At 42.4% G+C, this 13,219-nt stretch overlaps 1 protein-coding gene across 4 annotated transcripts in view; it reads left to right on the forward strand.

The window, feature by feature from the left end:
• The window catches only part of ANKDD1B (ankyrin repeat and death domain containing 1B), a 106,085-nt gene that overhangs the window by 44,889 nt on the left and 47,977 nt on the right, over positions 1-13,219 (forward strand). For all 4 annotated transcript variants that reach the window (XM_033929306.1, XM_033929308.1, XM_033929307.1 and 1 more), the window contains exon 8: positions 2,245-2,343. In XM_033929306.1, coding sequence (XP_033785197.1) covers positions 2,245-2,343 — 99 coding nt within the window. The remainder of the gene's footprint in view (positions 1-2,244; positions 2,344-13,219) is intronic.

Below are 13,219 nucleotides of genomic sequence, written 5' to 3' on the forward strand. Positions count from 1 at the left end.
CATATTCTTTATTATTCAAGAGTGCTATCAGACTTCTTGTATAACCTTACGGAAGCAGTCTCACTAAGCCTGGCTTCTGGCCATGCCCCAATCACAAAGTTACTGTTCCAGTACAACCACAGTTCAACACAAGCGTGCCATTATAATAATAATAATAACAACTTTATTTTTGTATACCGCAATACCACAATCAGTTCAGAGCGGTTGGTCTGGACACACAACATACGAGGTTTGCGAACTTGTTTCCGTGCACTTACATTGGCAGCACTGTACAAACAATTCGGTTAGGTTTCGTAACCTTGGTATATCAGTGTCTCACAGCTGTGTTCGTGTCGACATGTGGCGGTGCCTTACTGAGTGGTGTTCATTATTGTTGCATTTTTTTGTGTGCTGTCGTGAGAATGTCGGAGCTTGAATTAGAGCAACAAACAAACATTAAATTTCATATTAAATGATGCAAAAAAATGCTATACACTCATCTTAAAGGGCTGATTCTTCCAGGTTTCTGGAAAAATAAGGTTCCAGGTTCTTGGAAGAATCAGCCCTTTAAGATGAGTACATAGCATTTTTTGCACCATTTAATATTTGAGAATTAGAGTGTTCACCAATATAAAATGCGAAGTGCGATGATTGAACCTTTAAGACATTGATTTCAGGGGTTTCACCCCGTTTTGATCTTCTTCGTTTTACCACTTCGTGTGGTTCTGAGCACTGTTAACGTGATTAAGTTGTGACTGCTTGAATTTAAACATAGAGTGGATGTTTTCACATTTAGTATCTATTTCACGTATCACCCACGTGGTTATTTCTTATCCCAGACTCATATTTGGGTATTCAACAGGAAATATGCCATAATTTCTTGTTCGACAATATGAGAGATGGGCATCCCATATGCCGAAAACATTCAGCGTGAACATCCATTTTGCAAACTGGAACATCCAAATTATAAATGTGGAAACAAGGGACATGGATGTCTGTCTAGCCCAGTGTATCGCAAACTGTGTGCATCCTGAAGTTTCAGGTGTGCCCCAACACACTGGTGAGGAGGAGAGTCATCCATGCCGGCTGACTGCCTACAGGACATACCTCTCATGGTGAGAGGCACGTCCTGAAGGCAGTCAGCCGGTGCGGATGACTCTCCTCCTCACCAGCGTCTCTCCTTCTCTCCCCACACCTCCCCTCCTCCTGGATCCTTGCACCGATGCGGGTCACAGCCAGATGGGCCTCTGCATATTCGTGGACGTCGACATGATGACATCACGCATGTGCCTGACATCATTGTATCAACAACCACGCACTTCCGGCCAGGGCACTGAATTCAGTGTGCCGCCAACCGGAAAGTTTGCGAGACACTGGTCTAGCCTATGAAGTAGTAAGGGTTGGGGTGGGCACTGTCTTAGTGGGTGTGCCCGTACCTCTTGAAATATTCACCAGCACAAGCAGTGTTCTCCACCTCCTCCTCATGCTGGCCTCGGCTCCCATCTGACGTTAACTTCCTAGTCACGGGACCAGGACAAGACGTCAGAAAGGAGCCAAGGCAGGTGTGAGCAGGAGATTGAAGATGCTGCTCACGTCGGCGAACATTTCAAGAGGTACCCAGATAATATATGAATATTCAAGTAAATGCTATGCCCAGGACCTTTCGGCTCCAAGCACTATTTCAAAAGATTCTATACTGTAGCACTGACTTGAGTATTCATATATTATTCAAAACATCATTTGGCATAACCCAGAAGACTCTTTAGACTCCTAAAGCAGGCCTGTTTGACTGAAATATGTACATGTTGAGTTATTGAGTTATTGGATGAATAAAGTCATTTGAACCATTGGATGAATAAAAGGACATTTTCGTAGTAGCTTGTGTTCACCAATCTTATTAGGACAATTCCACTCCTTATTTTGTGTATTTGAATTTGTGGTTTTGTTTCCCGTTTTATTCCCCCATCCTTCTTTTTAGACATGGACATTTCTTCTTTTTAGTAATTGCTCTCGGATGTCCAAATTTCAGGCCCTCCCTAATCTCATCGAAAACACTCCCCCGACACACCCCCTTGCTCTTTGGACATACTGTAGTGTTGAACATCCCTTTGCTGCCTTTGCAAAATTATTATTTTTACATTTCACCTACTTGGATGTCCATTTCAGCCTTCTGTGACATCTCTATTTCTTGAAAATAAGTACCATATTGTAATGTAACAAATACATATACAAAAGGATAACCTCATTCTCGCTGTTTATTTGAAGGAAGGAAACACAGCTCTGCATCTAGCTGCTAAAAATGGCCGTAATGAAGTTGTGGAAACACTGATAAACCTTTGGGATGATATAAATGAACAGAATGAGGTGAGTGAGTAAAGTAAATATTAGTCAATAACCACAACTAGGAATCACGGGAAGTACAAGGTTACAGGAAAAATACTATGGTAATTTCTGCTATACAGATAGTCATAACCATGTGTATTAGGGAGAGGTAGAACTACGAATATAGCAGGTTTTGAATTTTAAATAATCACTGTCAAATGTTCCTTAGCCTGAACTTTGAATTTTAAATATAGAAACCCTTCTATAGCATCTCACCATAGGTGTCACTTGTTGGATTTAGGAGACTGTGGAATTGAGGAGTAGCCTAATGATAAGTACAGTGGGCAGTGAACCTGGGCAAATCGGTTTGATTCAACAAACACAATCCCCACTAAACAATATAGGTGATGTTTTATGGTAAACAATTCAGTGTAAATGATTCTAACTACAGTGAGAGTAACAATAGAAATGGAGGAAAAATCCTCAGATATTTAATCACATTAAGCAACAAAAAGCACTCTTAAGGCTCCTTTTACTAAGCTGCGGTAGCATTTATAGCACGCAGAATTGTCGCACTCGCTAAACCCGCGCTACGTGGCTAGAACTAACGCCAGCTCAATGCTGGCATTAACATCTAGTGCACGCGGTAATTTAGCGTGCGCAAAGCGCAAGCTTAAACCGCTATCACAGCTTAATAAAAGGAGCCCTTAGTGACTCACTCAATGACTGACTCTGAGAAGGCCTCTAGCCAGTGGTGTACCTAGGGGGGAGCGGGGGGGAAGCGGGGGGGGGGGCCGCCCCGGGTACCAGCTCATTAGGGGTGCTCGAGCCTTGGAGTCATGGCCTGGGAACTTCCCTGCTATGGCCCGACTCCAAGGTTTCCGCGAGTCCCCAAAGTGATCCTGCCTGAGCCCTCTCTCTTAACTTCCATTCCCCCACGGCCACACCCCCCGTCGCCGTCAGAGCTTGGTCAGCAACTTCCGGTTTCCGGCTGGGTGGAAGCAAGAAAGGGAGCCCGAGCCACGTGGGACACTGCAATTAAGGCAGGAACTGAGGGTGAGTATCGCTGGGCTGCTTGGCGGTGGTTTTATTGTTATTTTTTTTTCTGCCCGAATCAATTTTTTTAAAACCCCAAAATCGGCCTCCCGAATCATCAACTGACCCTCCCCCCCTAAAGCAGGATCAGCAACTTCCTCTTGCTAGCCGGCTCCTGCTTTAGAGGGCGAGGGGGGAGGGTCAGTTGGGAATTGCTGCAATGTCCTGCTTCCCCTCTGGCCTCCTGACCCGTACCTAATTGCATTAGACAGTACTAGATGGGGGGTGTAGGCCTTAAGGGGTGGGGTGTAGGCCTTAAGAGGGAGGTGTAGGCCTTAAGGGGGGGGACAGACCTTTGGGTGGGAGGTAAAGACCTTCGGGGGGGGGGTGTAGGCTTTCAGAGGGGGACAGATCTTCGGGTGGGGGGTGCAGGCCTTCAGGGGGGGGGCAGGCCTTCAGGGGGGGTGCAGGCCTTCAGGGGGGTGCAGGCCTTCAGGAGGTACAGACCTTCGGGGGGGGGGGGTGCAGGCCTCCAGGGGGGTGAAGGCCTTCAGGGGGGTGCAGGCCTTCAGGGGGGGTGCAGGCCTTCAGGGGGGTGCAGGCCTTCAGAAGGTACAGACCTTTGGGGGGTGCAGGCCTTCAGGGGGGGTGCAGGCCTTCAGGGGGGTGCAGGCCTTCAGGAGGTACAGACCTTCGGGGGGGGTGCAGGCCTCCAGGGGGGTGCAGGCCTTCAGGGGGGTGCAGGCCTTCAGGGGGGGTGCAGGCCTTCAGGGGGGTGCAGGCCTTCAGGGGGATGCAGGCCTTCAGGGGGGTGCAGGCCTTCGGGGGGGGTGCAGGCCTTCGGGGTGGGTGCAGGCATTCGGGGTGGGTGCAGGCCTTCGGGATGGGTGCAGGCCTTCAGGGGGGGACAGACCTTCGGGTGGGGGGTACAATCCTTCGGGGAGGGTGCAGGCCTTCAGGGGTAGGGTTTAGGCCTTCAGAGGGGGACAGACCTTCGGGTGGGAGGTAAAGTCCTTCGGGGGGGGTGCAGGCCTTCAGGGGTGGGGTGTAGCCCTTCGGAGGGGGGACAGACCTTTGGGGGAGGGGGGTTCTGGTGTAAAAGTACACAGAGGGAGAGAGGGAAGGGGGGGTTCAAAGATACGTGCATATGCCAGACTTTGGGGGTTAGAAATAATGGGTCTAAAAACAGAGGAGTGGGAGAGAGATGGTGCATAATGGGATTTAGGGAGGGAAGGAACAGAAAGGGAGAGAACTTGGAAACAGGGGATGGTGTGGAGGGGGGATAGAGATACTGGATAGGAGGATAGTTGGGAACAGAAAGGGAGAGATGGTGGATCCTGGGGTGGTGGGGAGTTGAGAAAAGGTGAATCTGTGGATCAAGACAAAAAAAAGGAAAGATGTCAGATCTCCGGGAGAGGGAAGGGAAACGGAAGGGGAGGACAGAGATGGCAGACGGATGGTTAGCACGGAGAAAGGAGACCCTGGCAAGCAAGACAACAAGAGCCTGGGACCAACAAGATTTGAATATTGACCAGAGAACAAAAGGTAGAAAAAATAATTTTATTTTCTGTTTTGTGATTACAATATGTTAGATTTGAAAAGTGTACATGAGACAGCTTGAAATGGGAACTTTTCTATTTTTGTGAATGGCAAGGCTGAGTTCAGTTAAAATATATGCTTTATAAGAAAATATAATAATGTGTTTTATAAAGTTTATAAGCATTGCTGGCATACTCGGTGAGGTGTTCCTAGTGTTGGTGGTGGTGGTAGCATGTCAGTGTGTTGAGAGGAAGAGGTAGTCTGGGAAATTCTGCTGAGCAAACTCTGGGCCCATTTCCACCCCCAGTTAGTCCACTCCACTCAACTGGTTCACACACTGAGTGGGTCTTTGGGTGTTATTTCTGGGTAGTTGTTTTAGAATCTCTTCCAGTGGTTTGTCAGTATCTCCTTCTGGTCCAAGGAAGGAAACTTTGTCAACCTTAGCATTGACCTTCAGAATATGTTTGTAACAGCGCTGCTTGTGTGGCATTAGGCTATGTAGTGATCGAAAGAAAAAAACAGACCTTTGCACATTTTTGCACTATATGGTGGGTGTATGAGGAGATTCATTTCCTGCACAGTTAAGTCCGTGTGAAGTTACCTTGTGCTGTATTTGACATCTAGCAAGGTCTCTGTTTGGAAGGAAAGATCTAAGCTTAAAAATGAAGTGGCCAGAAGTTATGTTAAAAGTAGATAGCGTGGCTGGTTTTAAGAAAAGTTTGGACAAATTCCTGGAGGAAAAGTCCATTGTCTGTTATTAAGACGTGGGGGAAGCGTCTGCTTGCCCTGGATTGGTGCACTCAGCAGCAACAAATACTAGTTTTGGCTGGCTCTTTCCCCGCATTTCTCCTCTCTTCCCCACGATTTAATATCCAGTTCAGGCAGTAAGTAAATACATCGGCAGGGGGGGTCTGGTAAGTCTTGGGGGCTGGGGATGGAAGGTGAGAATCAGTTCTGTAGGCTATCAGAAATTTGCTTAATTATCTACTCACACAGAAAAGCAGTAAAGTCAATAGGTTCTCTGAGTGGGAACAACCTGTTTGATCTTGCACTCTTGTGATTGACCAATTGTTTATTACTGTTTAATTTATCACATTGATTAATTTGAGCACACCTGAGGTGTCCTATGATGGTGTGCACTGCAGGCAGAGGGTGATTAACATGTGCCTTATTGTGTAAAGCACTGGAGAATTCTCTCCTCTCGCTTACCTCTCACGCTAAGGACACCCTGCTTCAGTATAATCATTTATATGATTTATCTTATAAACATTATTACGTGGTCTTTTCCTCAAGTGCTGAGACATCAGGTTGTTCCCACTTGGAGAACCTATTGACTTTTACTGCTTTTCTGTGTGGCTTTAACATTTTTGCTATTCAGTATACCTAAACTATTATTCAGTAGAAAAATTTGGTTTGTTCAATCAAATCCTGTGTGGACATTGGACTTCTATGAGTGAATGTTCTGCTTGATTGAACAAACTAAATTTTTTCTACTGAATAATAGTCTAGGTACAATGAAAGTAAATAGCAAAAATGTTTGAGTAGATAATTTAGGAAATCTTTTTCATATTGCTTGCTTATGGACTGGGAAAAAAGACTGTTCAAGCAAATGTCTCCAGAACTGCTTTAATGGAAAAATGTGATTTTTTTTTAAAGTACTTTGTGAAATTTATTGTTGTTGTGAAATTTATTGTTGTACTTTGTTTAAACTTAAAAAGCGGTGTCATTAACAGTGAATCGAATCGAGAAATCGATTCAACAGGGTGAATCGAATCGAATGAAATATTTTTCTCTGAATCGGGCAGCACTATTGGCTACCATGAGAATGGGCTACTGGGCATGATGGACCATTGGTGTGACCCAGTTAGGCTATTCTTATGTTATGTTCTCATCTGTAGGGGCCTTTGTTTTCACTTCTTATTTTAATGTATTTTTTTCCTGGGAACTTATCAGTGTTTTTTAAAATGGGAACAAAAATGGAAGAGAATTCTAAGTTGCTTTTAAGTTTGTTGTTTTAACCTTCTTACTCAGTCTCCAGATATGCTCCACTATCCCTACTAACCAGAATGGCCACTGCCTTGATCTTGTCAACTTCTCCAACTGTTCACTCTAATTTTTCCTCCTTTACTTCTTCCCCTCTCTGATCATCTAATAACTTTAACACTTAATCACCCCCCGCCCCTCCCCATTCCTGTTCAGCCTTTACCAATTCATTTAGCAATGTTCAGGCTATTTGATCCTTGTACTCTCCACCACTGCTTCATCTCTTCTCATACACTATGTTAACCAACTCTGTCAATTAAGTGATTTCTTCTTAACATACATTATGGATTTTCCCCCCTTTCTTTGACAGTGCTGCTGAACACCACTGCAGGAACTTGCAGAGTCACAGTCATTTGGATTATTGTGAAGCCAGCAACTGACGTACAGACTCTGTACTAACATGAAACGACATCGACCTAGTGGAGCTCAACAAAGAAAAATTAAAAAAGCAAAAGGGGAGGCGATTGAATCAATATCTGGATCTATGTTGAAATATGTAATGCTTTCAGCATCGCATAAAGGTAATGAAGAAGATTCTGAAGAAGTGCAAGCTGGCACATCCGAAATACCTGTAATAGAAACGCAAGATTCAGATGACCCTGAACTGAAAGAAGACAGTGAATCGTCATCTATAAGCACTGACACTGAGGAAGAGAATCTAATTGATAGCAAGAGTCAACACCAACAGCATAAAAATAACAGTGGAGAAGAAAGGGATGCTAGTAAAGACCAAGAGTTTGAAGAAATAGCGCATGAAATTTTACTTTATTGCGATATCGCTGCTTGGCCAGTACCAGTTCCAGATGACTTGAGAGTTAACCTGGTTAAATGGACCTTTCTCTGCTAGTCAGCGAGAAGGAAAAAAGAGCAAAGGATTCAGTCGACACTTAACAACCTCATGGTTCTATAAATCTTTACCAAAGGGTGAAAAAGTTTTGAGAACCTGGATGGTTTATTCAAAATAAAAAAATTGCTTGTTTTGTTTTTGCTGCAGACTGTTTGCAGATAGTGAGACAAAAGCTGGAACATCTGTCTTTGTAACTGGCTTTAAAAACTGGTGGAAATTAAATCCTAAAGTCCCTGAACATGAGCGATCAGAACAACATCTCTTCTGCTTAGAACAATGGAAGACCTTGGCAAGGGGACTGGAACTCCATAAAACTATTGATAGAATTCATGAAGTGGAAATGGATAAAGAGAGAAAATACTGGGGAGACATTTTACATCGTGTTTTGGATGTAATTATGTTTTTGGCTAAACAAAACCTTTCTTTCCGTGGTCACAGAGAGGATATGTTATCAACAAACAAAGGAAATTTTTTGGAGTTGATAGAATTACTATCAAATTATGACCCAATTTTGAAGGAACATTTTGTAAAAATCAAACATGCTATTCCTTCTGAAAGCAGATTGAGTTCATACTTATCTCCAAAAATTCAAAATGAATTCATTCATCTTCTGGGAAATTATGTCAAAGAAAAAATTGTGGCAGATATTAAAAAAGCAAAATACTTTGGCATTCTTTTTGATAGCACCCCTGATGTTTCACACCCTGATCAAATGTGTGAAGTGATCAGATATGTCTATATTGAAGATGATAACGTTGAAATAAAGGAATCATTCTTGGGCTTCTTTCCTATTTCTGGGAAGTCTGCTGCTGAACTCACGGAACAGATCTTGAAACAACTGGATAGTGATGGACTGGATATAAACCTCTGTCGTGGTCAAGGCAATGACAGCTCTGCAACTATGGCTGGCATTCATGGTGGTGTTCAGGCAAAAATCAAATAAATTAATCCCAAGGCTTTATTTGTGCCTTGTGCAAATCATTCTCTGAACCTTTGTGGAGTTCATTCTTTTGGAAGTGTTTCTTCATGTGTGACTTTTTTTGGAGCTTTGGAAAAAGTGTATTCATTCTTTTCAGTCTCAACTCATCGATGGGAAATGCTGCAGAATGTAGGTATAACAGTGAAAAGACTTTCCCAGACAAGATGGAGTGCTCATTATGAAGCAGTGCATGCCATAAAGACAAATTTTGAAAAGTTAATTTCAACCCTTGAAGCACTGTGTGATTCAAAAGAAAATGTGGATACAAGAGGATCAGCTCATATTTTGCTCTCTGCTGTATGTGATTTTTCTTTTCTGTGTTATCTCTTTTTCTGGTGTGAAGTTTTGCATGAGGTTAATCAGACACAAAAATATTTGCAAACAGCCGGGATCAGCCTTGAACAATGTACAGTGAAACTGCAAGCTTTAAAATTGTTCCTTGAAGACCAGCGCACAGAAATTGTGGAGAAGGCCATTAACTATGGAACAACAAAATGTAAGGACATGGACATTGGCATAGAAAAAAGAATCAAGTTTCGAAGAAGAATGCCTGGAGAAACAACAAAAGATGCTGGTCTTACTTTGACAGAAGAAACCACAAGGGCTATGTTTGAATGTCTTGATCGTTTTCACCAAGAACTGGAGACTCGTTCTAAAGCAATGGATCAGATAATGTCAATGTTTGCTATCATTCAGCAGAAGAAGAAAACCTTCGCAAGATTTTACCAAATATAACTGAAATTTATGATGAATTTTCTGGTGAAGATATCATACTGGAAATTTTTCGACTGCGGAGACATTTAAAAGCTGCTGGAATGAATCCCAAAGAAACAAAGGCATGGACAGTTTTGCAATTTCTAGAATTTATTGTGAAATGGGATTTTTATGAATCTGTGCCAAACTTATCCTTATGTTTAAGACTTTTCCTAACTATTTGTGTATCTGTTGCTTCATGTGAAAGAAACTTTTCAAAATTAAAATTAATAAAAAGTGTTCTTCGATCAACTATGAGCAATGATAGATTGACGAATCTAGCTATACTGTCCATTGAATATGAATATGCAAAGAAGATCAATTTTGATGAAATCATTGACAAATTTGCTGAAGCTAAGACTCGAAAACAGAAACTGTAATATTCATTACTGTGAAAGACCAATATGAATGTATGGGTTTTCCCTGTATTTTTCAAAAAATACATGGATTAAAAAGTATTAATCCTATTTCATTTTCCCTTTTTTTGTATAAACCAAAACCAGAATCCATAGAAAATCTGACAAATGGTTCGACAATGAACTACTCCTACTGAAAAGACAATGCAGACAACTAGAAAGAAAATGGAAGAAAAACAGTCAAGATTCCACAACCATGATAAAACAACTACAAACAATACTGGTCTACTCACTGAAGAAATTCGACCACATCACAGAGGTATACCACAACTCACATTGGCTCCCAATACAAGCGAGAATACACTTCCAATTTTCCTGCCTACTATTTAAAGCAATAAACGGAGACAGCCCAGCCTATTGGAACAATCAACTAATTAAATCCACCTCAACTAGACATAGGAGAACTCACGCACCATTCACACACCCTCCAACCAAAAACTGTTCAACAACCTCCTAGCCATTCGAGCTGCAACTCTCGACCTCCAACTCTACAACCTATTGACTTCGACCGCAGACTACAAAACTTTCAAAAAATAAATAAAAACCCTTCTATTCAAAAAACACATAAAACCGAACTAACACAATCAGAACTGTCCCAAGCATCACCTGCAACTACTCCATATGTACTTCTAATGTCATGACAATTTAGACATAATTTATGTTATGTTATGTTTGGAATAATGGTTACATATATGAGGTTCAATAAAAGAAAATTTTCACTGCCTGTTTCTATTCTGACCATTTATTCCATTTCATGGTTATTGGGAAAAAAAAAAATTTTTACATTGGGGGGGGGGGGGTGTCAAAAAATGATGGGCCCCGGGTGCCACATACCCTAGGTACGCCACTGCCTCTAGCTCCTTCAATACAGCAAAATTGAACTATGTGCAAGGTCTCTTCTGCTGCTGACATGCGACCAAACTCCTAACCAAAAAGATATCTCTCAGACACTGGTTAATTTCACATAGTGTGGATCTGTAATCCTCAGTCTTTGTAGCTGGTTTTAAATAGTTACTGGAGTTCAGATGGGAATCTAGTAGAACTATCCGATTCAGAAAAAATAATTTTTGATTCAATTTTGCCAATTTAATCAATTTTTTAATTCGATACAATTCAATTTGCTTTTTGTAACATAGCTTTAAAATTAGCTGGCAAGTTTATTTTGCAGCCTCTTTATCTACCCCATCCCCTTTGCCCTCTTCAATCCCATGCCGGCGCTGTCATATGAAAACAGAACACTGTTAGATCTTAGCTTGTGCTCACTGTCTAACATCAACTCTGGCAGGATACACATTTCAGATCTGATGTATTGTAATCACAGAATAGAAAAAAAAAATTATTTTTTTCTACCTTTTGTTGTCTGGTCATTTTATTCAAATCATGTTGGTCCCAGGCTCTGATTTCTATTCTGTTAACTCCTCACCAGAGTCTTCTATCGATTTGATATATTCTTCTTTCTCCAAGTTCACCATCCAACTTCCATCTCTGAACATTCCCTCCCTAGGATCCAGCACCCTCTCTCCCTTCCCCTCCAGCTCCAACCCCCAGTCCAGTGTCTTTCTCTCCCTTCTCTGCATGTAGCCAGCACCCTCTCTTTCTTCCCTTACCTCCAGCCCACCTCTACCCCATGTAGTCAGCACCCTATCTCTCTTCCCTTTTTCCTCCAGGCCACATCATGGTCTGATATCTGCCTCCTTCCCTTCCCCCTTGCCCTGGCATCTTTCTCCTCTCCTTCTCTTCCATCTCTCCCTCTCCCTCCCCCTTCATGCTCTGGCATCTCCTCTCCTTCCTTTCCTCTCCCTTCCTTTCCTTCTCCCTCCCCTTCAATTGGACGACTTTCTTCCTTACCTCTCCCGCCCCAATGGGTACCTCTCTGTCTCATCATCAGCAACCTTCACAACTCGTTCCTCTGCTGGCAACAGGCCTTCATCTCTGCTGGTCCCATCTACTTCCAGTTTCCGTGGGGGAGGCCCAATGCCGGGTGATGACTGCTGCTGCTGTCGTCAGAAGGGAAAAAAGTTTGGACGCCAATACCAACACTGGGAGCAACTCCTTATGTTCTGCACCCAGAGCAGATTGCCCCCTCCTTCCCACTGTAGTGCATGAATCGATGAGTCAGAATTTTTTTTTAAATCAAATGGATTTTAATTGATTCAGCCAAACTGAATCGGTGAATTGATTTGAATCGTGAATTAAACAACACAAGAATCTAACCTCACTGGATCAGCTGCAAACTCCAAATCTCACATAAACACTTTTAAAAATTCCTGCTTCCATAGCAGTGATCTCGTTCCACATGACACAAGCAGCAGACTTTAATCTCCAGGTATATCAAACAGTCACACAATCAAAATATTTCCCTGGATAGTGGATACAATTACGATTGTGTGACTATCTGTTGTTTCACTTTAGAAGACTGAACTAGACCCTGTAAGCTATCTACAAGCTATCTTAATGTTCTAGGCTTTAACAATTGCTTTTAAAAGTATAGGGAAAAGATTTTGACAAATTAAAAAAGTTTAAAAAGTATTTGCTGTTATGAAATTCAAACAGTTTTTTATCAATAAACCTACAAATTCTCTTCTTTCTCAAGCTTTAATCACCAAATCACAAAGCAAAATAATGTTCATTTACCCAGAGGGAATTCCTCTTCTCAGAACCTCTTCAGTCTAGACACAGTCCTAAAATTACTAGCCCTTGGATCCTCAGTTTCCAATTAGAACATTTGAACAGACATCTCTGAAAGCCAGGACCTCTTAGAATAGGCCATATAACTTATTGTCTTTTGCAAGTTCTTGCAAAAAAGATTTAACTAGCATTTGGGAGTCATAGGTGTACCACTCCATTGTAGAACACCCAAAGCCTGGCAGATACAGCAATACTAATCTTATTTTTACCACAAACAGATCCAAGTAATAAAGTGAGAGTGCTCTCTGCTAGGCTGCAACTTTAGCTGAGAACTCTTCTTCCAGCATGATGTCCCTGTCGAGTGATCTGACGCATGCTTTTATGTCAATGAAGTTCAGATACTTTACTATGAGTACAAGACTGTGGCCCACCATCCTTTTGTGGGCCCAGTCAATGAGCATGCTTCACTAGCACCTGCTCCAGCATCTCACTGAAACCCAACTCATTTGGAAGTCATATCTCCAGGAATCGCTCAAGCTCTGCCTCTGTTCTTTGGTAGACTGACAATTGGAGATTGTTCCTTTGTGCTGTATTTTCCAGTTCATCAATCTTATCTTAGCTGGAAGAAAAGGCCAAAGGCCTTCTTAAGGCCTACTATTTCTGTACTTGCTGTTCCAC

The sequence above is a fragment of the Geotrypetes seraphini genome, chromosome 1 (assembly GCF_902459505.1).
Source record: "Geotrypetes seraphini chromosome 1, aGeoSer1.1, whole genome shotgun sequence".
Classification (NCBI taxonomy): domain Eukaryota; kingdom Metazoa; phylum Chordata; class Amphibia; order Gymnophiona; family Dermophiidae; genus Geotrypetes; species Geotrypetes seraphini.